This window comes from Pelmatolapia mariae, linkage group LG7, assembly GCF_036321145.2.
Source record: "Pelmatolapia mariae isolate MD_Pm_ZW linkage group LG7, Pm_UMD_F_2, whole genome shotgun sequence".
Lineage (NCBI taxonomy): Eukaryota > Metazoa > Chordata > Actinopteri > Cichliformes > Cichlidae > Pelmatolapia > Pelmatolapia mariae.
In genome coordinates this window covers 27,758,793-27,785,839 of record NC_086233.1, presented here as the reverse complement: position 1 = coordinate 27,785,839, position 27,047 = coordinate 27,758,793, and the positions used below count along the sequence as shown (strand labels likewise).

The 27,047-nt window shown below is 41.1% G+C and overlaps 1 protein-coding gene across 2 annotated transcripts in view; it reads left to right on the top strand.

The window, feature by feature from the left end:
- Positions 1–27,047, top strand: part of sh2d3ca (SH2 domain containing 3Ca) — a 60,534-nt gene extending 33,487 nt beyond the window's left edge. For both annotated transcript variants that reach the window (XM_063478749.1, XM_063478750.1), the window contains 12 exons: positions 15,489–15,617; positions 18,197–18,346; positions 19,128–19,405; positions 19,558–19,635; positions 20,330–20,457; positions 20,571–20,943; positions 22,154–22,283; positions 22,473–22,588; positions 23,074–23,245; positions 23,338–23,449; positions 23,527–23,733; positions 24,903–27,047. In XM_063478749.1, the coding sequence (XP_063334819.1) occupies positions 15,489–15,617; positions 18,197–18,346; positions 19,128–19,405; positions 19,558–19,635; positions 20,330–20,457; positions 20,571–20,943; positions 22,154–22,283; positions 22,473–22,588; positions 23,074–23,245; positions 23,338–23,449; positions 23,527–23,733; positions 24,903–25,078 (2,049 nt within the window). In that variant the 3' untranslated portion in view covers positions 25,079–27,047. The remainder of the gene's footprint in view (positions 1–15,488; positions 15,618–18,196; positions 18,347–19,127; positions 19,406–19,557; positions 19,636–20,329; positions 20,458–20,570; positions 20,944–22,153; positions 22,284–22,472; positions 22,589–23,073; positions 23,246–23,337; positions 23,450–23,526; positions 23,734–24,902) is intronic.

Below are 27,047 nucleotides of genomic sequence, written 5' to 3'. Positions count from 1 at the left end.
TTCCTGCCGCGCCCATTAATGCTGCTGTCTTTTTAACATGTTGTAACGCTTTGTATCTTTTAAAAAATTTATTAGAAAACAAGCCCCTAAATGAACAGTAGTCATTGTAGGCCGCTCTGGCTCTTTAGCACTGTTTATGTGCATTGCATTTTTAAGCTCAGTTTTTAAATCATCACAATGTACCTACAGCCCATGGGCTCATGGTTTGCCAGACACCAAATATTCAAATGCTTCAGAAGAGAATCACTCTGAGGGTAACTAAGGTTTAAAAGGTTTAAATGGGTACATGAAGCTGAGGATGAGGAATTTTCCTTAGCAAGTAATCCAGACCACACAGTACTATATTAATGTTGTGGATAAATCATCTCAGATGTTCTCTTGACCCAAGTATGGTCCGTTTTCAGCGTATTTTTCAGGTCATATGATTGCATTTGAGTTAGTGCTCATCCTCCATGTTTGCCCTGCTAATGTGTTTAATAGAGATTGAAAATGTGACGTCATTGAGGGGTAAAACCGCAAAGGATTGTGGGTATCCGTGGCAAGAGGTACTAGCGCAAGCAGGCTTTCAATTGAAATCAGTTACACAGCGATAAAAAGAAACAAAAAATGCCAAGAAGCTGTTGTATTATTAACTGCACAAGCTGGGCGAACGACAGCCGCGTGAAGCCGACGGGTAAAGCGAATGGTTTTTATCAGATTCCGGCGTGGAAGAGAAATTGTCCAAGCCATGTCTCCGAAGTCACGAAGAGGCGACAGATGGCCTGGACAGTAAATATTCAGCTTTGAATAAATAGTGAATTGTCCTGACAGAATATTGAGTTTCGCTTCTGCTATTACCATGGTACATTGACAAAAACATATACTTTTATTCACAGTAGGGCTGCCACAAACGATTATTTTGATAGTCGACTAGTCACCGATTATTCTTGCGATTAGTCGACTAATTGGATCATGCATCCTTTGGACGTAAAACGTACAGATTATTGCAGCAGCATGCATCTGCTCTTATATAACTATCATTAGCTTACAGCTTTAAGTGTTTAAGGTATGTGAAAGTAAAAATAAAGACAAGATGATAGTTTATTAAACTTTTAATGAAATTTCAAGTTTGAAGCAAACCAAAAAAATATAACAAAATAGCATTTTGTGCTCAGTCCTCACAACTATACTTAACATACAACAACTATAACTTTGGGACTATATAGTCAGTATAGCAATCTACACGAGATTATTGTTCATAGCCAGGAAAGTTAGCTTTTCTACATGTTCTGCAGAAAGGCTTGCTCTCTTTTGAGAGCAGATGTTCCCTGCTGTGGAGAAGATCCGCTCCGATGGGGTGGAGGTTGCAGGAATTAGGGCTGCCACAAACGATTATTTTGATAGTCAACTAGTCACCGATTATTTTTGTGATTAGTCGACTAATCAGGTCATGCATCCATTGGACGTAAAACGTACAGCTTATTGCACCAGCATGCATCTGCTCTTATATAACGATCATTAGGTTACAGCTTTAAGTGTTTAAAGTATGTGCTAACTAAAAATAAAGACGAGATGATAGTTTATTAAATTTTAATGAAATTTGCAGATTGTTTCGGTGAAGTTTAATAAACTCCTTGCTATCTAAAATATAACAGGACACCGGAGTATATTCTCGAGCATCTCACACTTCTGATAATCAGTTGTCTGCTTGACGTTTATTCAGCTGTGTAAAAACTATAACTTTAATCTCAGGCAAACCGATTTACTCAGGAACAAATAAAATACTAAAAAAAAGCCAAACAATAACATTTTTAAGTTATCTAAGTGACTTATATATCATGTTTAACCTGAGTAGCGAAAGACGGCGGTGGGTTTGAAAACGATTTGCCGGGAGTCCGGTGTTCTCACGGGCTCTAGTGAGCCTTTCCCCCGGCTAGCTATCGAGCTAGTGGTTAACAGACGTCTCCGAAAACGTCGGAGCGCTTTTGAAAATATGTGGTGTCTTGATAAACTGAGCAGATATTTGAGGTTTATACAGTTACATTCTCGCCTGAAAATATGTTAAACGTTTATTTTGTGACCCAGAAAGAATAATAAGAGTAATATTAAAACTAACTAGCTGCCGCCATTGTTGGAAACTGAGCTGGGCTGCACTATGAATTCTGGGACAGAGCTACTTCTTCTTCTTCGGGGTTTAACGGCAGCTGGCATCCTTGTACATGCAGTGCTGCCATCTTCTGTTTCAGTCTGTTATTACACTCTTAAATCCTGCTACTTATTCCTGCGTCTTTTGTGATCTTACAAAGCTTCAAACGACGCGTCGACTATTAAATCAGTCGTCGACGATTTTGATAGTCGACGTAATCGTGACTAGTCGACTAATCGTGGCAGCCCTAGCAGGAATGCACAGAAAAGATTTAGCTAGCTTTGATAGTGTGGGGAAACGTCCCTCATTTTCGCTCCACCATTTAAGAGGATCATCCTTTTTAGAAACTGTGGCTTCTTTAAAGTACAGCTGAACTTCACTTCTCACAACTTGGACATCTTGGTCCTCCTTAGATGCTGCTTCCTCATTGTCTCCCTGACTGTCTGTGTCAGACTCAAGGAGGTTGTCCAGAACAGTCTTTTCAGTTCTACCTGAACCATTGTCTGTCTGCACTTTTGCATGCTCATGTGTCCCAGCATTTGCTTCTTTGACAGCAAGCACTTCAACAGTCCCCTGCACTCTGATGACATCTTCAGGAGCCAAAAACTTCAACTTTCTGTATCTGGGGTCCAAGGCAGCTGCGAGAATAACAGGGTTTTCTTTGTCTGCTGAGAAAGTGCATATACTCCCCCATCTCTGTTTTATGCCTTTTTCTGCACTGGCAATGAAAGATTTTCCTGAGCTCGTCTCCAGTTGGCTTTGGTGTACAGCCCGTGTCAGCCCTTTGACCACCTGTGGAAGACCTGAAACCGTTGTGTACTGCTGTCCACTAAGGTAAACAGTAGCAGTCTCAAAAGGTGCCAAACCTTGCTTCAGTTCTTCAAGTAGCGCCCACTGGTCTGGCTTCAAGTCGAAATAGTGTTTCCCCCTTGGCGTTACCTCGGGATCTGAAAGAGTGGCAGTGAGAGGCCAGCGCTGTTCGAGGAGTCTCTCTATCATGTGGAATGTACTATTCCATCTTGTACTGACATCTTGGATCAGTGTATTTTTCTTCACATTCATTTGCTCCTGTTTCATTTTTAGTCTTGTACTAGCCAGCTCGCTTCTCTTAAAGTGCTCCACTAGCTGCCTAGCAGCACCTAGTGCTCTGCTTATGGTGGTGTCTTTGAGAGCAGTATTGACTATGAGCTGGAGTGTGTGTCCAGCACAGCGGATAGAGGCCCATCCATGTTTTTCTTCAAGCAGTCGCATTGCTGCCACCATATTGGAACCACTGTCATGTACTACTGCTTTTATTTTGGCAGGCAAGATCTCAAACTTTGTTAGCACCTCTTCCATCCATGTCACTATATTGGCACCAGTATGTCTCTCCTCAAGGGGCATGGTATCAAGGATGAAGCTCTTCATCTTCCAATCTTCACTCAGGAAATGGCAAGACACAACCAGGTAGGCTTCTGTTGCACGACTGGTCCAGACATCAGCAGTCAGGGTGAAGAAACCTTTGACACCACCAAGAGTCTGCTTTACCTAAAGATATGAGATGATTTGGAACAATAGTAAGCATTAGGGAAATATATTACAGTATATTTTTTTTCAGTTACATCAAATCCAGTTACGTATGTTAAACAACAAACATTCAACATATCAGTAAAAGACAAACAAAAAAACAAAAACAAAACAACTTTCCATTACATGCTTTAACCAAGATTAATTTATTGGTTGCTCAGTCAGCAAGCTCTTAATATTATTTCATCATGAAATGTATTAAATTCTAATACAAATTGCTATTTTGTGTTTGTGGTGTGAGAGAGTGGAGAGAAAGAGAGACCAACCTTCTCAAAGGTAGCATCATATTTCTTTTCCATCAATTTGGTGAAGTGGGATCGGCCTGGTAGGTAGTTATCATGGTAATCTGGGTTGAACTGCTTGATCATCTCTTTGAAACCTTGATCATCAACCATAGACAGGGGTCTCATGTCCGTCACCAACATGTTTAAGATTGATTCAGTCAGGACATCTGCTTGCCGAGGTGTACACGTTGTTGGCTTGGTGACAAAGTCGTCCATTGAAGACGAACGTATTTTTTTACCAGTCCTGAAACACAACGTTAACAGCTATTAATATGAGCAATAATAAGTAGTGCTCTCAGCGTTAATCTCGTCGATACGACGTTAATGCGGCAAATCCCCGTTAGCTCGATAACACGGTGCGAGGGCTGCACGGCACTGACTAACGGGGATTTGCCGCGTTAATGCGGTTATGGCGTTAACATCATATTAACGAGATTAACGCTGACAGCACAAATAATTAGCAGCTTGCTGTTTACGATAATGTTAGCAGCCAACTAGCCAATTAGCTTACCGAGACGACTGTACCACTTCGTCGTCGGATGCCACAACGTGCTTCCTTTTTAGATGCTCGTGCATCGCCGTTGTACTGCCATGGAAGGCAAGTTCCATTTTGCAGATTTTGCATTGGACATTCTTTTCTTTTGTTTGGTCAAAATGCTCCCAGACTTTCGAGTTCCGTTGCCGAGTAGCCATGGGCCGTTTATCAATGCCCAAGTACGCGAGTACGTACTCGCGTTCTCGGTGAGTACGTACCCGCCGAGAACGCACGGGAGTACGTACCTGCCGAGAACGCGAGCACGGACTCGTCGGCCGTTTCTCAATTCTCAAGTACGCAAGCACGGACTCGTGATTTGTACAGTCGGAACACAAATAAAACACTGAAATAAACCAAACATTAACATTTGGAAGTGATCTAAGAGACTTATATATCATTTTTAACCTCAGTAGTGAAACCTCTATTAATAAAAATAGTGTACATGTACATACGTGTACATACCTTAATACAAACAAGCAGGTGAGATGTTAGAACGCTTTTATTTCTATTCTAGTGGACACTCAATACTATAGACAGCTGCTGGGGTTTCTTTAACCTGAGTAGTGAGAAGTCCGCGAGCGGTTTGGGGGGGGGGGGGGGGTGGAAACGATGTGCCGGGAGTCCGCTGTTGAGTTTTGGACGAAATGCATTCTGGGATATATAGCTGTCCCAAGTCTACACCGATGCATGCTCGATAAAACGGGCGGATCGAGAACACATCCGGGACTTTTTCGCGTTCTCGGCGTGATGCGTACTTCGAATTGGAACAGTACTTGGTCTCCGACTGATGACGTATCACGAGTACACGAGAACGCAAGTACGCACAAGTACGCATATTGATAAACGGCCATGATAACAGAGACTGCTTCTTCTTCTTCGTCCTTGGCGTTTATCCTTGTACACGCAGTGCTGCCATCTTCTGTTTCAGTCCGTTATTACACTCTTAAATCCTACTTGTATTCCTGCACCTTTCAGGATTTTACGGCATTTAAACGATGCGTCGACTATTAAATTAGGCGTCGACGATTTTGATAGTCGACGTAATCGTGACTAGTCGACTAATCGTGGCAGCCCTAATTCACAGGATAAAACAGTTTTTTGTATCACTAATTGCCCAGTACGGTTACAGCATACAATATTATTGTCACTGCTACATTTCTGTAATGCGTACCAGAAATTATTTCCACTACTAATTAATTAATTACCGTTGAGCTCAAAGTTCCTATTAATAAACGGTTAACGAATGTGTATTTATGAAGACGATTTGTGAGGTAAACTTACCTTTGTTCGTACGATGGTCTTTCGTTCTACACGGTGCATTTCAAGGTCCTGTACCCATCCGTCGGTAAACTGTACCTGGGCTTGCTGCAGTGACCTGAAGTTACTAAAAACTTCATGAGTGTATGCACTCACTCCAAGAACCATATAATTATAAATCTGAGCGTGGTGAAAGTTAGGCAGCACGCTGACGTCTTTTGTCCACTCTGTGTGCTCGTAAGGGTCTAACCCCTTCACTTCTTTGATTTTTTTCCTCGTACCTTTTCTTTGCCTTTTCGTCGAGTCTGTCTTTGTACGGTCTGGCATTGTTCTCCTTCGTTTTGTACATTCCTCTTTTGGGGGGCAAAGAAAAAGCAAGAAGGTATTGAAACCGGCGAATGAACGTTTTGCGGTGCTGCAAATGCTTGCATTTGATGCGGTACTTTGATTGTTTTGCCACGGGTTCCCGGCATGCAATGCGCGAAAGTCACGTGGTCTGTCAATCTCTATAGCTCTGTAGCTAGCCACCAGGTAGCATACTATATGCCAGCTAGCCCAACTTCAATAATCCTAAAAGATTACCGCTGTTTAGTTTGTTGGTCTTCATTTGTGTCCAAAGTGATAGCAGAGCTGTACATTTTGTTTTATTTTTAAAGTCTTGGAGTCACAATATGGTATATCATCTTTAGATGAAAACTAGCCAGCTAACTTTCTGCTAACTTCCTTCCTTTCACTCCATTAAACTTGATAAATCCTCTTTTTCATCTGTGTCTGGATATTAAGCTTTATTGTAACACCTGGGAGAACACCCACACTGAACATTTTATGTAAGAGGAAGAAAACATTTTATTAACTCTCAGTGTTTTGTTTGAGTTTGGGAACCGAAAAAGAGACCCAGAAATGGCTAATGATGGCAGACTTAAGAAGTGGATTAGGGTCTTTTATCTCTGCGGTTCTTTCTGCCATACTTAGAGACCACTGTGGTTTCCTCTGATTTGGTGGAGGATTTACAGACTTATGCTCCAAACTCTATGCACATTATTTTCTTTTTTTCACTGTTTCTTGCAAATTTAAATTCTCTTAGTGCTGATATTATTTGCTATTTTCTTTGTGGCAATAAACAACTGAGTAATGCAGTGAGCTGCTTCTTAAGTGAGTCTCCAGCTCCCTGGTCTTGCATTCATTTGTGGCGATGGTAGTTCTTGTTCTGCTATGAAGGATGGGTCATCCCCATGTAGCCCCACATGAACCAGCTCTCCACCTACTGCAGATTCTAGTTGGAGCCACTGGCTCACCGTGAGGTGACTGGTGTTGTGATTTGCCACTATATAAATAAACTTGAATTGAATTGAATCTCCAGAGTAGAAAAAGTACTACTGATGGCAGCTGCAGTCCAATATGGTGTAGTTGTCAAGCAAGAAACAGGAAACTCATGGGAGGAGTCGCAAATTAATATTGAGGACTGCTACAGCAGCAGCCTGGCCAGTGAGCCAGCCAACTGGGAAATTTAGCAGTGACTGAACTTTCAGAGTTCTCTTAGATGGATTAAAAATAAATAAAAAAAACTGAGGAGCAACTGCGCCAACTACCTCTTCCCTATAGGTTTGTTTTGCCACTACCACTTCATGCCTGGGAAAAAAAGGGACTTGAAATTGAGTTATAGATAGACTGGGATAAGAAAAAAAAAAAAGGAGGCAATAACCCAAGAAGTCCCGAGAAAGTAAAAAAAATCAGAGCTATTGCAGCATAAGGCAAGCGTAGTTTTGTGAAAGTGGAGCCGTGCAGCGCAGTGGCACTGTGCTTCCTACAGTCTCAGTGGGAGTGTATTTGTATGTCATATCCTGTCCACCAGCTGTCACTCAATACAGGGGGTCTCTGCGCCGACACCATACTGACTGACAGCTCCGATCAGTGCTCTATATATGTGTGTGTGTGTGTGTGTGTGTGTGTGTGTGTGTGTGTGTGTGTGTGTGTGTGTGCGCGCGCGCGCGCGTGTGTGTGTATAGATTTCTGTGGGACAGTATATCAGCATCCAGGGCCTCCAGAGGAGAGAGTTTTGTGTGTGTTTGAGTGCGTACATTAAAGAGACATTCATTCCTAATGACAATAGAAGGTCACTGTTATCACTCTCATACTCTCTCTCCCTCTCTCTGGCTGCATACTAGGCATCACTCTCTATGTCTGAGAGACTAGTTGTTTCTCTGATATTGTCCGATCACATGAGGTATCAAAATTTCTGTTTTTATCTCAGTGGGGTTTTTAATTCTTTTTTTTTTTTGGGGGGGGGGAGGGCACAAACTGCCAAGTTTGATTCTCAGGCCAAGCTGGGATGGGCCAAACTGATTTAGGACAATTCCAGTTTTAATATCTCTCCATTATTCCCTCCGTTATTTGATTTTGTTGTTTTATTGCGGAAGGTTTTTTTTTTAACCTTAGCTCATGTGAAGCAATTCTTCTGCTCCTTCTGTTCAAAAAGCCTCAGTCACTGCGTGCATTGTTGCATGATTGCAGTGATTATTATGCATGATTATTAGAGTTTTTCCCATCTCATAAAAATTTGAAATACTCCAGAAAAGGAGAGAACCCTAACCCTAACCCTCCTTGGCTTCCGTGCAGGTCCACCTAGGGCCCATTGCCCCATCACCCCCTCCAAACCTCCTGTGGTGGTTTCCCCATTATTCTGCCTAATTCTAAATGGACATCTTTCAGTACCCCGTCACCTTTACCTCAAGATTGACTGACATATTCATGTTGACAATTGCTGTAATCAAGAAGACACAAACTTAGCAACGTAGTGTATGCTGTACAGTGTAGCGAGGATTGCTCAGACCTCTGCATTGGAGAGACCAAACAGCCACTTCATAAACGCATGGCACAACATAGAAGAGCCATCTCCATGGGACAAGATTCGGCTGTCCATCTGCAGCTAAAGGACAAAGGTCACTCTTTCGAGGATGCCAATATTCACATTTTGTTCAGAGAAGTCAGATGGTTTGAAAGAGGAGTGAAAGAAGCCATCTATGTCCACTGGGAACAACCATCTTTGAACAGAGGGGTTGGTTTACTACATCAACTGGCTGCCATCTATAATCCAGGTTTGAGATCCTTTCCCAGACGCCTTAACGCCCACTCACATCCCCGCCATTTGACCTCACGAAATCACATGATATGGTGGGGCTAGGTTTCACAATGAGTTCACCCAAAATCTTGGCTGATTGTGACCTACACCTGTTTTCACACCTTGGCTCATGTGATTGGGTAGAAGATCAACAAGGGGTTCATGACCCTCTTGGGGGGACACTCCCCTAGTACTTAAATCTGGGACTCTTCACCATTTGACCCTAGAACTGAAGAAGCTTCTCGGATGAGAGGTGAAACGTCTTCAAGCAACTTCAAGAAGACCAGACGCTTTTCTTTCCAAGCTCCTTAGATTAACTTTCAACATTTCTCCTGAAGTAAAACATCATCCATGCCTAGCTAAAGGACCTCATATAGACAACTTCAGGTCAAGTTTCAGGCCACTGTTCAAGAAAAGGCTGTATTCTAGGATTTTAGCCTTTATTCAACACGATGGTTCACAGAGTTGACAGGACAGCAGGTATAGATTTGGGGCAAATAACATGATAGAAATGGTCTTTGGCAGACTTGAACCCAGGTCTCTCCTATAGTATGGGGGTTGCCTGCTCAGCCAAGCAAGCTACAGCACTTATTATTTAACATAATAAGAAAACTTATTATGTTAAACTGAAATGGGGAAACTACAAGCAAACCTCTTTTTTTTTCTTCTGTTTTTCTTTTTGTTGGTGTCTGACTCATTCATAAAAATGGCATGTAAGCTTGCTTATAAGAGAAAGATGAATTGTAAAAGCTGTTACCGGTAGTCTGACAAACTCCCAGGCACACTGCCAAAAAATGTTAATAAGGTTCATTCCTGTTAAATGTTACAGAGGTTTGGGCTCTGGTTGAATCAAGGTCGGTTCAAAAAAGGTAATTTTTTTTTATCATTGCATTTTTGTTTTTTTATTTTTTGACTTGAGCAGATATTTAATTACTCACCAGACGATAGAGTATTCCTCTAATTAACGCACAATCCTCTCTGACTGCATTGTCAGAGAGTGATTAGAGCAGTTTAACGTGCGTTGTAGATAATGTGGTTAAAACATTTGAGCAAACCACTACACATCACACATACCATGCTTCTTTTTCACTTTCTAACTGGCGAACGAGATTATCAGATCCACTTTTGAGCCGTCTTTATTGCATCATTGCAAAAGCAGTTGAATTAGCTTTGATTCAACGCTGCTGGTACCTTGCTCAGAAAAAATAAAGAAGGCTTATGTTACCTGCTTTTACCCTCTAATGCTCATATCATTTTACATGCGACTTAAAGACTACTACACCCATGAGAGACCAGTGTGAATATAACAGTGGAGATCAGGCTGGAGGGCACAGAGGGATTACAGCCGGCTGGAGTGGGGTGATATTGGCCACGTATGCACACATAAACCCCTACAATGTGTATATGGCAGAGTGGGTGGGGGTTTGTAATCGGAGATAGGAGGATTGACGGCTACTTATACGATGAACTGGGTCTCTATCGCCTCCAGTGAGAGGAGATGTGGCTGAAGGGGAGCAGTGAGGAGGAGGAAAAGAAAGCGGATCAAGGAATAAAAAGGTTCTTCTGGAATTGGACCCCTGACCTCAGAGTTGGTGTGTGCAGATGAGGTGGGATCCCACCCCTCCTGCTAAAACCGCCAGTGCCACCACAGCTCAGAGTGTTACCATGACGGTGGGGTGAGAGGCCAGCCCACTTGCTGAAAAAGAAAGGAGGTGTATTCTGACATGAGCTCAGATCCAAGTGCTGCAGTCTGTTTAGAGTGCATTCATCCCTTTGTCGGTGGTTGTGCCTGTTGGAATTTGGTCCTTCTGTTTGGTTTTTTTTTCCCGCCTTACATCCACGCTGCTAAATTCCAGGGACTTTATTTTTGTTTCCCTGAAGGTTTTTTTTTATAGTTGTCAGCAAACATTTTCCGTTTCATTTCTCACTGATGGCTTAGTTTCTGGTGGTTTGTTTGTAGATGTATCACTTCAAATTGCTCGAGGTACTTGGCATTGTGCTCCTTCAGCAAAAATTAGCAAAGAAGCGATTTCAAGCACAAACAGCAACACGCTGGTTTGTGCCTGAGTTAACGCTCTACCCCACTGTGTTTTGCATTGTAAATACCTGTGGCTTTATATTTTCGACCTGACATCACCATACCCACACTTACACTTGTAGAGTGTTCATATTTTGAACACTAACTGAAAAAGGATCTGGGAAAGCAAAATAATAAACGCGGGAAATATCCAGTTTTGTATTAACAGGCAGAATAGAACCAAACACACAAACAACAAAAATAGTGTGCATGCATAATATATGTATAAATATGTGCATATATTTAGCATTTCTCCCCATTATCATCTCTTTCATTTTCCTTTTGGGTGGTTCTTTTTTTTTCTCTCCCACTGATGCTGAGTGATAGCGGTAGTGCTGGGCGATATGGAAAAAATATTTATCACGATATGAATTATTTTATATCACGATAACGATATATATCACGATATACCACCTGACCTGTGGTCATCTGGAAAGTATGCAGTCTTTAAACAGCGAGTGGAGAGGGTGCAGTCTTTGTTTTGAGTTACTGTAAAGCATGTCGGAAATCCGGGTGCATGTAAAGCAGCACCATGTTGCGAAACCACAAGACAGAGTTTCTTTGCAAAAAATATCATTTTTTTACACTTTATTTTCTCTTGCATAAAGTTAAGAGTATGTATAGTGAGAAGACAACACTAATATATTTGCACAGGCTATTTAACCCTTTAAGACCTACAATAGAACCAAGTCCGCCAGAGCTTATCTTTACATTTATTTATTTTGAGTGTCTTCATAGTTTTATTTTTGAGATACACAAATTTTTATATACTACAGGAAAAATGAAAATAAATAAATGCAAATTTGCAAAAACACAGCATGTGCATCAAAATAAACTATTTACAACAGTGTAATTTGACTTCTAAGCATCCCAGAAACGATACAGAAAAGCATAAAGTCAAACATGACTTTTAAAAACACCAACATAGACTTTGAAGCTTAAAAAACTACATTTTCCGCGAACATGACGTCACTTCCGGTTTCGGACAGGTAATGGCGGACATAAGATAGTTGGGCTGACTTATATTCCAACATAGGAAGTGTTATGAACAGCTGATCGGATCGGCAAAGCGTGTTTCTGGAATATTGTGTTTTTGTTGCTGCAAGTCTGGAATATTATGTTTTTGTTGCTGGAAGTGCTTTTTATGCAATTTTTTGCAAAGCTATATGTAGAAGAAAACCGTGACTTAGGACAAGCTAATGGAATAAGATGTAAGTACAACTCCTACGGTTTCATATGCAAAAAAAACATTATTGCGCTACCTTACGTGGTTACAGTTCTACAGGGATTTAAAAATAGTTAGGCAAAACGGAGTTTGCCTGCTCCGACCGGTTGTAAAGGGTTAATGATATATTTTATGTAATAATTTGTAAAATTCGGGTTAGAAACGATATAAACGATAGAAGACAAATGGCACGATAGACACTTTTCTATCGTCCACACGATATATATCGTCATATCGCCCAGCACTAGATAGCGGTGTCAATTTTCACTCTGGGAGAGTGCGGTGATGTCATGAGATGAAACCGTCTAATTGGCCTGCTGTGAGGAGCAGTGGCTCAAGTGCATGTTGGTGTAAATTAGGTGATGGATTGCACTGTGTTGTTATCTGTACCTCATTTTCACACATAAAACCCTAACCCCTATCGCCTGTTTCCTGACTCTCCCCCTAGTCATGTTCAAGCTATACACCATTTCCATGAAACCCTCCTTATCCTAACCGTGCTTTTATCTTTTTTTAAAGCCTGAGTTACTTTCTCATCAACTCAGCCTCCTTCAAGAACAGAACCCCAACCATTAAAAGCACCACCCAAGAGCTCACATTTACCCTATGCACACATACACACATGTGTGTGATTGCGCATTCACATGGATGAATGCACAATCACACACATTGGAATTGTGCGTGCACATGCACTCACACACACACACACACACACACACACACACACACACACACACACCAATCCTTCTCCCTCTCCTAACCCCCTGGGGAAGCAAAGTCCTGCATCAGCTGCTAAATTGCCCAAACTCTCTCATCCCCTAATGGGCTACCTGTCTCCCTGCAAGTCTGCCTCGCTGTCTACATTAATGAGTTTCTGTTGTCTGTCTGTCTGCCTCTGTGCCTTTTTGAATGTCTGATGTCTTGTCTTTATGTATGCTACTTGTTTTGTCTGTCTGTTTCTGACTGTTCCTGCTGTGTGGTGGCTTCTGTTCTCCTCCTGTCTGTCTGCCTGTTGGCTCATAATGCAACTAGTCTGTTTTTTGTTTAGTTTTTTGGGTTTTTTTGTTATCCTATATGACTGTTTTGTTGAGGAATTCGTGCTCAGTATGTACACATCCTTCAAAGGAAATCTGTTCATGTACTTTTTGTGAAGCTGCTAAACCAACAGCAAATTCAAGTAAGAGAACACTGCTTATATTTGTATTTGTGTTATTTGTTTTTTTCCCTTTGGCACCATTTTTGACTGATGTACTGTGTATGGAAAAAACTGTTTATGAAAAATATTAGCACATTATGAATTTGATGGCAGCGACAACTCTTAAAAAGTGGCTTTAAAAAGCTATAAAAGCTCTAACAACAAAAGAGGTGTCCAAACACGGCAAAGAGAATTTCTACTGCACTACATGTATGTCATGATTGAGATAAGTGCGTGTGTTATTGGTATATTAGTATACAGTAAAGCCAATGTTTTTGTGTGTCTGTGTCCCTCATCTAATGCTGTTTATCGTCTGTCAATTCTTTGGTCTCTCTGTCAATGTGTCCCTCTAATGTGAGTCTCTTCCATGAACTGTATCATAAACAGAGCCCTCTTGACATTTCAATTTCCCTCATAACCCCATATATATAAACACACAACACACACACACACGACATCCATTGCTGAGCATCAGTTCAGTGGCAGGCCTCTCTTGGGTTTCCACGGAGACAAGGAAAAGCAATAACTGCACACTTGACCCCTCTGCTCTTTTATTGGCCTCTTCTCCCCTTCACACACACACACATAAACACAAAAACACATACACACCTCGGATCTAATCTGAGAGAGTGAGGCTCCATGGTGATATTCCTCCATCTTCCCTGGAGGATTGGAGAAGGAAGGCAAAAAAAAAATGGAGAGAGGAGTGGGGACTGGAGGAAGTTAATAATTTCATCTTGCAGTGACCTGGAGACGATAAGATTGAATCTTTGGCTCTTTGTATCTCACACACACAGTCAACTCACTCTTCACACAGAGATCATCAGTTTCCCATCCTCACTCGCACACACTTGCTGTCTCTGCCTGCTTCCCTGTCGCACACAACAGTCAGACAACAGTCTTGCTGAAACTTTATGACTGTGGGGAATGAACAGAGGAACTGTGGGCAAGAGGGAAAAAGAGTAATTGAGAGAAAGTAGATGAAAAACACTGAACCCGAACGGAAGAGAGGCTGACTGAGGGAAAATATTAGGTGGAACGACAGGCTAGCCTTAGTGACAAGGCTGTTTACTGTTTATTTTGGTCTCTAGTCTCATTTCTCTTCATATTGGCAGAGGCAAGATGATTTCCTTTTTACTGTGTTTACTCCTGTGTGGTTTTCTCTTGCTTTGTGCAAATTTGTGCAAGCGTTTGTGTGTGCAGCGCACACACATTTGTGCATGTGCATCCTCTGTTTTAATCATCTCTGGTCGCTTGTCTGACCTCAATCTTTCCACAATCATCATTTCTTATGGTGTCTTCACATTACCCATGCATCCCAGTGTGGGATTTCCCCTTTTTTTTCTTCCTCACCTAAGCAAATAGTAGAGTACTTTAGCACGTAGCATTTTCATGATTTAGTTTCAAATGAGGAGTAATTTTTTTATGTTATGTGGATAAAAATTAACGTAATCAAACACTTGTCATTTACTGTAAAGAAATACGTGACTTTGAAATGTGAATCATGTTCCATTTATTTGTGTAACGCATTTGTATTAATGTGTGGTTTTTTTGTAATATTGCAAAAACACAAATTACTTCCTGAGTGGCTGCACTTTAGGCTGCACAGACTAAAGCAACGTCTCTATAATACATAAGTATAATAAGAGCTCGCTCATGATGATTTCTTCCTCTTAGTAATCAGGTCAGGGTCGATCGGATTGTTTTTGCTCAGTGTGTGTGTGTGCGTGCATGTTTGTGTGGGAGGCAGCACACAGTGATGCTTCCCTGCAGTGTTGCCTTCTGTAACACCAAGTGTGTGTTTTTGTGCATGTCTGCGTATTTATGGAAAAGATGCTTTGTTTAACCGTACACCCATATTACATTATCATACTATTTTGATTATACAGTTACTTGTATTCAAATTTAAATATATATATATATATATATATATTCATGAACTCAAATCTCCTTTGAAAATAAATCTTAATCTCTATGGGATTTTGCCAAATAAGACATGTATAGACTTTTCCTCTTATCTTTTTTTTCCATGCAAGTACACTGTACAAGCTACAAGTTCACCCCTAACTGATGTCTCGTTTTCTTCTCTTGTTTTTGCTCATACAGTTCTCTAAGGAGAAGTACCTGCTGGAGTCTCCTCCTGAGAAACTCCGCAAAGAACTAGAGGAGGAGCTGAAACTGAGCCCTGCTGACATCAGGAGCCATGGCTGGTACCATGGACACATACCCAGAGAGGTATAAACTTCATGAAGCACAATGTAGAATCTTTATACTTGCAACACTGAAAGTCCCGAATATATGCATGATAATATACTGGTACATAAATGTAACTAAAAGAATGACTCATACATGTAAGGGGTTGCCTACTTTTCATTGTCAATCCATGCAATTGAAAATTGAACATTTTTATTCTTGAAGTTGAAATGACTGATTGCCAGTTTATGAAGGTGTGCATTTTCCTCTGTGAGGAATGCACAGGGGAAAATGCACAAATCAAAAGTCTTTATTGAAGGTTTTTGTTGGTTTTTATGTTGGAAGGTTATGCAAGTTTTCCTTTATTCTGGTTTATTACTTTTTTTAACCTTTAGATGGATCGCTGTTATGGGCTGTATCTTTTATTAGGAACATTATATTAACAACCAATTTCCCCCTGGTCTTGCTCTGTTTACGGCATCATAGTATGTCTGAAGCTGCAAATGAATAAAACTTGCAGTATTGGGCTTGCAGGCTGCATAAAATCCTACCAAGAGCCATCACTGCAGCATCACTGGCTGCACTTTGAAGACCCTTTGCTTTTGGGGTTTTGTACTAACCGAGCAATTTGCAAATTTCACTTGTGCATATTTGAACTTTTAATTTGGCAATCCCATTGTGTGTTTTGTCCACCCAATCAAAAGTTTTAAAAAAAGAAAGAAATTTTAATCCACAACTTCTGATGCAGTACCTGCACACAGTCTCACTGTTTGTGATAACTAACACTCTCAACTGCAGAACCTGCTTTAACTGTTGTGTTACAAATTAGTGTTCTAACTTTAGCTTACCTTCTGTTTTTGTGCTTTTATCAGGGACAGAATCAGAGCAAAGTTTCCAGCAAAGATGCCTCAAAGATTAGCTGCAGCTTGTAAACTGACTCGCTTCAATCACGCCAAAGCTGTTTTGACTACCCTGTTTAAGAATGGAGTTATCAAGAAACCCTCTATGATATGATTGAAAAAGTTTTGATTCAGGCTTCATGCCACAGCCTCTCGGATGCGTAGTATGAATCTTTTTTTTTTTAAAGTTAATGATCTAATGCTGCCATGGTTTGTATTCCCCCCACCTCCCTCACTACCAATTCATTCAGAATTTCAGTGAAGCGATTGGAGTGGTTTTTTTGTTTTGTTTTTTGTGTGTGGGTTGAAGTGGGTTGTCATCCAGTAGTGTTAGTTGAGCGATTACTTGGCCAAAGTTCTGGCTTTGAAAGCCCAGTTTAAATGCTTTACACACAGAGTGACACTGATTAATGAATCCCATCATCTGTCACAGCTCAGTAGAAATTGCTTTAGCATTGAGGAGGAGGGAATCTCTGCCAAACAGACAGCTGCGCGTGTTGCTGATGTACGCAATTGAATTTCACAGCTGGTGACTAAGACATAGATACAAAGAGACACACAGCTACAGACTCTGATGCACTGCATGCACATGTGGAGGGTACTTCATAGACGACCTCTGTCTCTTGATCAACCTCTCTCTTTTTCACGCGCACACACACACACACACACACACACACACACACACACACACACACAGAAACACAGATTCAAATCAACCATCTGTGAGTCTTTCCTCTTTGAATTTACATAAATTATTCATTTATTCATGGATTTACCCCAGTGTAAACTTAGGGAAACCCCAGCCCCCTGCTTACAAAACAATGCCTAGTGGATAGATCTCAGGCACCCTGTGGATGGTTACTGTACATTAGCTTTCATAGATCCCGTTCCTCCTTCTTGATCATCTTCCTTTGGTTGTATTCTAGTTTATTGCTCAATATGGCTTTCCTTTTAGACATATTTGTTAATATCCTTTTAAATCTATACTGTTGGTATGTTTGAAAATGGTAGAGAAAGAATAGTGTGCCCTTCTTTTGAGTCTTTGACCTGTGTTTATACTGCCTCCTGCTGGTATGTGACACTGCTAACCCTGGACTGTGTTGCCTTTCATATTCTGTGCCTCGATTTCTTTTATTGAATGAATTTAAAGCTTTGCACATTCTGCTTTCTCTCCCTCCTTGAAGGCTACTGTAAAGGGAAAACTGCTGAGTTTGAAATATATTTTTTTCCTTGCTGTGTGGCTACTAGATCAATATTTGTGATTTCTTCTCACAGAAACCATCTGCAGCGTTTGGTAACAGCAAGATGTACAGCCCAGAGGTGTTTCACTAACTGCGAATGCTACATTGCTTTTCTGGATTGCTTGTTTTGTCAATAAAATTTAAGAATAACTTATACAAATAGTGCTGAACTCTGAAATGCATCTTAAGAAAATCAATTTTATCCTTCATGGCGAAATCAAACTTTCCTTAGCAGCACGGCAGACAAGTTTGGCAGCTAGACAGATAGTTGTTTTATTTTCAGGAACACAAACTGTCCTAAGGCATTGTTATAAATAATCACAATCCTCTAAATTCAATTGTTCAACAACCAGAGTGTCAGAAACTAAACGTTCACACACAAGCTGTAGCTCAGATCAGTGAGCTTTTTATCCCTGGATTTTTTTTGTCTTGCTTTCAAGCTTAAAACCATCCTTTCTGTATTTTTTTTCTCCATCTATAGGTATCAGAGACTCTGGTTTTGCGCAATGGAGACTTCCTTGTGCGCGATTCTCTGCTCAACGTGGGTGACTATGTTCTGACCTGTCGGTGGGATAATGAGGTGCTGCACTTCAAGATTAGTAAAGTCCTGGTGAAATCCAATGAGACCAAGGTACATGTTCTTCTTTTAGTGGCTTAATAATCGGCACTGCTTGAAACATCATCTAATCCCTGATTATTTTGTTGGATTGTACTTTAAATGTCTTTTTGTTTAGTCCTCGAAGATCAGAAAACCACAAAAAGCTACCACTGGTCTTTTAAGTTGCATGAAGTCCCTTCATGATGGTAGCAGGAGAAGCACAGGCGTAACTAATAACATTAACAACGGCTCTGTTACACTTAGATGCCTCAGTGAGCTTTCCCACTGAGTCAGCATGCACAGTACCAGTGATGGCATCAGAATGGAATCTGTGCATCCATCTTCAGTGTTGTTTCACCCTTGTCTGACCTGTGAACGTGTCCTCTGTCTTTACCGGTTTGGCGCCTTCCTCCCATTTTCAGCTCAGCTAAGAGCACTTTCAAACCAGCGTGCAAACAATCGTGTTGTACCTGCAATATTAATCTGAATAAAGTGTTTTTGTAGTTTTATTTGTGTTTATGTGCATGCCAAATCCATCCATTAGAAAGGCTTATTTTCTCTTGCTGCCTCTAATGACTGAGATAATTACATGTGGAGGCTAATTTGGCACAGGTGTGCCTCGTTGACCAGCTGTGCCTCTGTTACTCTTTGTTTCCAAGCTTTAATTGCTACACCGCTTATTGATGTCTTCTTCTTCTTTTGAAGCACTTACCAGCTTCTTCTACGCACTGTGCTTTTAAAGGTGTATACACTGAATTTTAGAGGGATAGTTGGCTTTTGTGCGTGACATAATTTCTTATTTCCTCCTCTCCAGGTGCAGTACATGTTGGAGTCTGATAGTTTCGACTCAGTACAAGAGCTTGTGCGGTTTTACGTCGGTCAACGCAAACCGGTCTCCCAGTCCAGCGGCGTCCACATCTACTGTCCAGTAAGCAGAACTCTCCCACTGCGCTACCTAGAAGCCACTTTTGCCCTCTCCAACAGCAAGCAAGGCTCTACCTACTCACCGTCCAGTCAGAGGGGAGCGTACATCAAGAGGAGGAGTGTCACTATGACCGATGGGCTGACAACTGAAAAGATCATACCTCACAGGTGAGCTGAGTGATCTGGGAGTCAGGTTGGTGTTTAAGCGGAGATGCTGTTCAACCCGCAAACACCCCCTGCTGGACAGACGATAATAAAATCCTGATGATGTTCTGCAGTCTTGTAACGTCATTGTTGCTTTATGTTATATACACGATTAGTGACTCAGACAGTCCAAGTCCAGTTGAGACACCAGTGGCAACACCAGAACCAGAGCCGGAACCTGTGCCCAACTGCAGGTTGTGTGTGTGTGTGTGGGTGTGTGTTTGTTTGTGGCACTGGTGTTGTTTTTGAGCACAGAGTTAGTGCACTTACCTTTAACATTCCTGAAGCCCCCCACCCCTCACTTCACTGACACCATTGCACCTCCCTAATAATCATTCCTCAGAGTGAAGCTGTGCACTGTGTCTTATTCAGTCCTGCACTGGATCAGTCAAGTTTCAGCGACAAAGGATGTTTGAAACTTGAAATTGAATCTACAAAGGAGGAGCAGACAAATACGTTGTTGTGTACAGTGTAAAAACATGTTAACCTTATTTCTATGAAATGGATGTAAGGCACATTGGACAAAACAACTGGCTTTGAGAGTGGGCGTTACTGCTGATAACGGTTTTGATTGGATATGAATGGCGATTGTGAATCTTAAAGGTTATTTGACTATTTTTTTTTTCCACCAGTTTAGAAGAGATTAAACTGTACTCCACATCTTTGCTCCTGCTTAAGTCACAAACTTGATTTTTGCTCAGAAATAACACATCTATTTATCATGACGACTAAAACGTCTCCCTTTTCTCTCACCAAGAATAAATCCGTACATCCTTAACCACACCACTCCTGTCATCTGAATCTGAGCTGCACTGCTTTATGAGGTTCCCTATATTACCTTAGCAACCAAAGATTTTTAACATGTCTTTAAAAATGCTGTGTTTGCAGCCCGTCGACAATCCACCACCATAAAGACGCAATGCGGAACTGTGCAATGAGCATGGACCAGATTCAGGAGTATCGTTGCCCCTTGTCACCTGTCGGGGAAACCCCATTGTCTCCAGCGTATAGTGCTAGTAAGTAACCAGACAGTCACAGACTCAGGCGCATAAATAAAACATAATCATGTTCCCTAACTCACTCAGCGGAGTTTTTAAGGTTCCTTTTTGCTCTCTCTCTTTCTCTTTAGTCACCAGGCAGAGAGCCCACTCAGGTGGGCGGGTCCTGGCTGTTGTCCCTCCTTCCCCTGTGATGCGTCGCTCCAGCGACCCCCAAGTCAGCCCCTCAGCCAGTGACAACCCTCCAGAATTTCCCCCACGTACCTCTCACTCAGCACACTCCTCACCAGCCCATCATCCCAACTACCAATCACATTCTTCAGAAACAGCAGGGAGCTACTGTGACCTCAGACCTTGTCCCTCTGGGCCCCCCAAACCACCAACTAAAAGCTACGTAGAGCGATTGAGAGTGGAGGAGGGGACAGTGGAGGGAGCAAGAGAGGAAGGAGAGGGGGTGTTCAGCGCCCCACAAGTGGAGACATCTTCTTCGTTTAAGCCATCCAGGTACGAAACATAAAGCCAGCCTTCTGGATTTGTATTTCATGGTGTTTCCATATTGTATATTATATGACGAGGACATACTCCATACTAAAATGCATTTGTGAGTTTTATGATTTGTCTTATATTATTGCTTGTTTTGAGAGGAAAAGTCATGACTATGATTCGGTTTTTAGTTTTTCATAATTCTTAATGAATTATGGCCATAGGACGAAGAGTAGGCACAAAAAATGTGAAATTTTTTCTCTGTTTGTTATATGTTGTGTTATATGGCTAGATTTAAAATTTGGACTGACAGATATATCAACAACTGAAATGTTTTAGACCTAGCCAGAAGGCAGCTGTTACATGAAAAGATATCAAAGAAAACCAGCTTATGTGTTACAAGTAACAAGCAGGGTGAATAGCCAGCCTATCGTGTGGTCAGGATACAGTTAGGGAATGTTGAAGAATATTCTGCTCAAAGGGCAATACACCTGCTGACATTTAGTTATAGAGTGCGAAAATATGAGTGAGTGAGGAAGTTTTGACAGGCCCTGCAGTAAAGCCATGAATGAACGGAGTGGAAAGCAGGCTTGAGTAAGCAACTGATAATCCTGTGGGGAAACAGCCCGAGGCCAGGCTTTTTGCTCTGGTCATAGACGCAGCAGATACTGTATTTTATTGGGCTTGCGGTGCCTTAAGAGGACACAGCAGATGAAGCTTGTAAAATGAAAATGGCAAGATGCACCGAGTTGGCAGTACCTCAGGATATCCTTGTGTTCCCCTCTGAAATTCTGGTGCAGGGGGAGATTTGCTAAATTGGTGTGAGCAATACTGGGGAAAAATGGCAGAAAAAAGCTGCGGTTGTTTTGGACACATCACATCCCATGTACCAGCTGATATTACAACAGTATACACAGATTGCTAATGAGGATGGTCAATATTATGAGTACATGTATTGGTATCAGCATATTATGTCAGCAGATGATGAGCATGAAATTGCACAGCCCCAATGCTCTATGTTTGTGCTCACTCAGGGACCATTTTTGCTATTGAAGGCACTAAATTCTATTAGGTTACAAACTGAGATACCGGCGTGAGCCCCGTAATCAATTTAAAGTCATATCCTCTCAGTCTTTTTTAAGCAAGTTGGGCCTCTTCTGGTATCCTTGCTAGTGCCCGTTTCCTGTGCTGCCTTGGTATTTTCTAATGTGGTGTAATCGTTCTTGTGCAGGTATGAGTCTTGCCTTATGCCGGCTGAGAATAAGCCTCTGGAGATGTCTGTACTGAAGAGAGTCAAAGAGCTGCTGGCTGAGGTGGATGCAAGGGCTGCAGCTAAACATATTACCATGGTGGACTGCACGGTACGAAGAAAATACAGAAATAAATACATGCAGCTAACGCAGCAAGCTTAAACTTATAAGTTAAACATAAATGCATACTGAGATGCATATTACTGCCAAAGATTTATGTACCAAAATAAACATGCATGTAGCCCAACAGGAATATAAGCATAAAACCGTGAACACACTTTCTTCTCCTTTATTTGGCAGGTTGCTAGAATATTAGGTGTAACCCCAGAAATGCAAAGAATGATGGGAGTGTCCTCAGGGCTTGAGTTATTGACACTACCACATGGACACCAACTGAGACTTGACCTACTGGAGAGGTGCAGATGCTTTTTTTTTTTTTTTTCTAACATCTTCCTTTATGCATCACTGAGTAACCCTTTCATTAATCCAGCTATTGATTATCTTTTTGATTCCATTCTTATTCGTATTCTGTAAATCATCGCCTTCAATTACTCTGATTTTCTGCTGCACTCCCCTTGTTCCTCTGCTTCCATAATAAATATTTCTTTCATGAAACAGCATGGGAATGCAGTCAAACTTGTTATAAAACAAAATGTGAAGCATCACACTACGCATTACAGCTCCCTTTTGCTCAACTTTAAGTCCCATTCTAAAGTTTTTGTAAAATTATTTAGAGTACTTTAAATAATAAATTTCTTCTTCTTCTTTTAAAAGGCTCCTTCAGATTATTCCAACTCACTTCACTAGAGTGATGTGAATTCAGGATGGTTTTAATAGACCTTGACTTGCCTCTGAAATAAATAAGTATTAAACAAATAAATTGCGTCACTTTGTTTCTCAGGTTCTACACCATGTCTATCATGATGGCTGTGGACCTGCTTGGCTGTACAGGAAGCACGGAGGAGAGGGCGGCCCTGCTCCATAAGACCATCCAATTAGCAGCAGAGTTGAAAAGCAGCCTGGGCAACATGTTTGGTTTTGCTGCTGTGATGAGAGCCCTGGAGCTCCCGCAGGTAAGAGAGTCAGAAGCCACCGTCATTAGCGTGGAAAATCCGTGAAGGCTAGCGCCAAACGCATTCTAATTTTGTGTCTTTCACTCCCTCAGATATCCCGTCTGGAGCAGACATGGGTAACCTTACGCCAAAGACATACAGAGGGAGCTATTCTATACGAGAAGAAACTCAAGCCTTTCATGAAGAATATTAACGACGGCAAAGGTGAGATTTCTGTGGCTGGTTGGTGTTGTACAAAAATTCATCGACAGCGCTAAAGTAAAACTATCCCGTGCTTTCAGAATCCAGTGCTCTGTCCAACACCACCTTCCCTCACATCATTCCCGTCCTGTCTTTACTGGAGCGTGGTATGGCTCTTGGGGATGTACTGGAACCCTGGGAGAGTGCAGAGGTGGGAGTAGATGTAGTCATGTACCACCTAGAGGCAGCTCGCACCATTGCACATCACGGGGAGCTCTACAGAACCAATGCAGAGACGAAATTACAGGGTAAGAGGAACCTATATCCAGTCCAATATTTTATTTATTTTCAGGTTTCTGCAAAACTAATGACATTGTAGCTTTTACTGCAGGATGTAAGTTTTGACTAGTGGGTTAAGTTAATTGCAGTCACTCACAGTGGATCTTTCCTTTGTGTTTGTGCTGTAGTTGATTTTTGTAGGATTTTTAAGACTTATGTGACAAATTTGTTGGTGCTATTGCCCAGTGGCGTAATAAATATATGCCGTAGCCCTTGTTTCCTGTCAGTAATCAGTTGGTTGTTGCCAGCTTGACATGTTGTTACATCTCGATGCGTTGCTATAAATGTGTGTTCAGTGTCACAGCATCCCTGTGATGTAATAATCGTGTGTGGTTACTACCATGCAGACTGTATTGACCTCTTAATATCCCTCCACTGGTTCTCAGTTTGAATCAGTTACTGCATTATCGAACAATCTGTCAATAGCTATCAGTTCACATCTGTTTTCCGTTATATTCTGCTATTGATCACCGTGACCTCGACTTGCTCCTTTCATCAACAGTTCTACAGACCAGAGTGGAGATGCTTTTTTCATGCTGTAAAACTTAGTTCAGCTAAAACATTTTATGGCCAAAATCTGTCTCTAATCCATTTTACAGTTTAGGGTTTGGGAGTTGTACTTCCTTTTATTAAGTGCTGGGTACATTTACGTTGATTTCCCTGTAGACTTACTGCAATGCGTGGAATGATCATTAAGCGTGGAAAATTCAGCAGCATGGGCAACGAAGTTATCGGTTCTCAAAGCGCCAGTTTTCAGAGCTCTCAGCCTTGTCTCACAGTCTTCACCAGCAAAAAGAACTGGCTCACATGTTTGCAAAGTCTGTCATTTGGTATTAACTGGTCATAAACGGTGGGGAATGGGTGGAAATCTCTTAGGCCATTTAAAAAAAATTTTGTGCTTCTCAATACAATTTTTCCATCCATGTTTTATGTAATTTAGTTTTCACATTTTATTTTATCTGTGATTTTATTTATAAATGCAGTTTATATTTTTATTCACAGTTTATTGTTGATGTGGTTGGATTAGCTATTTAAGTTTGCAACAGTAAAGTTTGTTAGATGTTTTTTCTATTTCTGTTTACCTCTCTTCCACCATTATTACAGTGTAACTTATTAAGTTACTTCCTCTCCTCTCCAGGAATTCAGGAACGAGCTGAAATACATGACATCTTCCAGACGGAGTTTCAGATGCGTCTGCTGTGGGGCAGCCGTGGCTCTGAGGGCAGCCAATCGGAGCGTTACGAGAAGTTTGACAAGGTCCTCACCGCCCTATCACACAAGCTAGAGCCTCCTGTGCGTCACAGCGAGCTATAGCACCTGCCCAGACAACCTACAGGGCAGGTGCTTTAGTTTACCCCTCATAGTGGTATGGCCTTGTTTTGCATTGCAAAGGATGGTGTGGGAGTGCTCAGTTTGGACACTGAAAAAGGTGAGAGTGAAAGAAGAGGCAGCTAAAAGAGCATGAGCAGTGAGCAAGAGGAACACGGAAAGGGTCTCGCTGGCAATGTGTTGCACTCACTGTGGATTTAAAAAGAGGTACAGAGTTTCTTCCGTTCCCCTTTGTGGACTTCCTCACTTACTGCTGAAATATTCAAATGAAAGGGAGAGAAGATAATCTAAGCGGAACAGAAGATGGAGCAGAAGGGTGACCAGTTCTTCTGGTACAACATTTACACTGTGCCAAACCGAGGTGCAGAATTTGGCTTTGCTCCTGTAAAACACGGATACTCAACTGCTGTCTCACACTGTAGCCAAACTTGCATAGCTCATGTAGATGTTTAGTCTGTGTGAATGAGTGAGTGAGTGTGTGTGTGTCTGCTGGCAAGTGTGTTTGCGTTTCTTCATTTTTGTATGTCATTAAAGTTTCATGTGTATTTTATTTTTTTTGTCTTATTTATTCATTATGATCAAAGGATATCAAAACATTATGTACATTGCTTCATGAAACTCAAGAGATTCTGTCAGTGCTCATTCTGAGGGAACCCTGCTCATAAAATCTCATGAAATATGTATCATGCAGTCCCATTGAATCCCATTAAAAATGTATCAGGCATGCATTAATAAATGTACCAGAAATGAAACATTCACACAAGTTATGCAGCAACTTCAATATGAGGGCTTTGTGAGTGGTTAAAAACATTAAGAGGTCAAGGCAAGCTCCCCGAGTTGCCTGTTTGACTTAGCCTTCTCATATTTTCTGTCCTGTGCACCAAAATGAGCTAAAACAGCATTACAAAAGACAAGAAAAATGTAGCGTTTACATTTTAAATTGAGTCAAATCAATGTCTAGATGTAAACATTAAGGAACATGCTTTAGTTTGAATCTGGCTCCGTTTTGCAAATTTGCTGAAAAAAATGTTTGATGCATGGACCCAGAAAATGTTACGCCAACTAAAATGTTGCTTTAGTAGCAATTCGATAATTTCCGTACAAAAATGTGTCAAAGTCAGGAAATATAACATTCAGTGCAGATATTTTGTGTCTGTGGAAAATCTTTAAAGATGAATTAAGAGTGCCACATTTGTAGTACATCTGAAGAAAAGCGTCTACTGCTTGTATGTTTGAATTTGTGTTTCAGCAATACAGCTAAAAATGACTGAACAAAGTTTATTTCCTTGGGGTTACATTTTGCTTGACTATCCAGTGTTATGTTTTTGCTTTAACATTTGAAGGGCCTGAGAGGGCTAGCGCTAACTCTCAGAGCTATGCAATCGTTTCAACCAAATGCTGAGAATCCTGGGGAAGAGACTTCCATTGTGGATGTTTAAAAAAAATAATTCTTATAACTGAATGGATGAAAGTCAAATCAGAATTCAGTTAAACAGAAATGCTTCTGAAAATTGTCCTTACTGGGATATTCTTAAATAGATGTTCGATTAGCATTTTCTAGTTTGGGATAAGCTGTACAGATCTAGAGTTCATGAAGGAAGGAGCCATGTGACAGTCCCACTGTGGTCCAACAGGGGGCGTGGTTTAGTCAGCAAAAAAAAAAAACCTGAATCATGAATTGTAACATTGAAGACCTATACTTTTATTGTGTGTGTTTCGAGACCAAGAGTATGCCTACTGGTTTAGGTTTGATAACTGATAACATTGGTTACAGTGATGTAATATGTTTTTATTTGTCCTCTGTCGAATGCTGTACAGGAAGCTGCTTTGTCAGCATGTCAAGAAATGATTGGGACTGATTTCATTTATTTTCTTTTTTTTTTCTTCTTCTTCTTCTTTTTTTTACGTCCTGTACAGTTCACTTTTTTCAAATAAAATTGCTTGTGTCAATGCA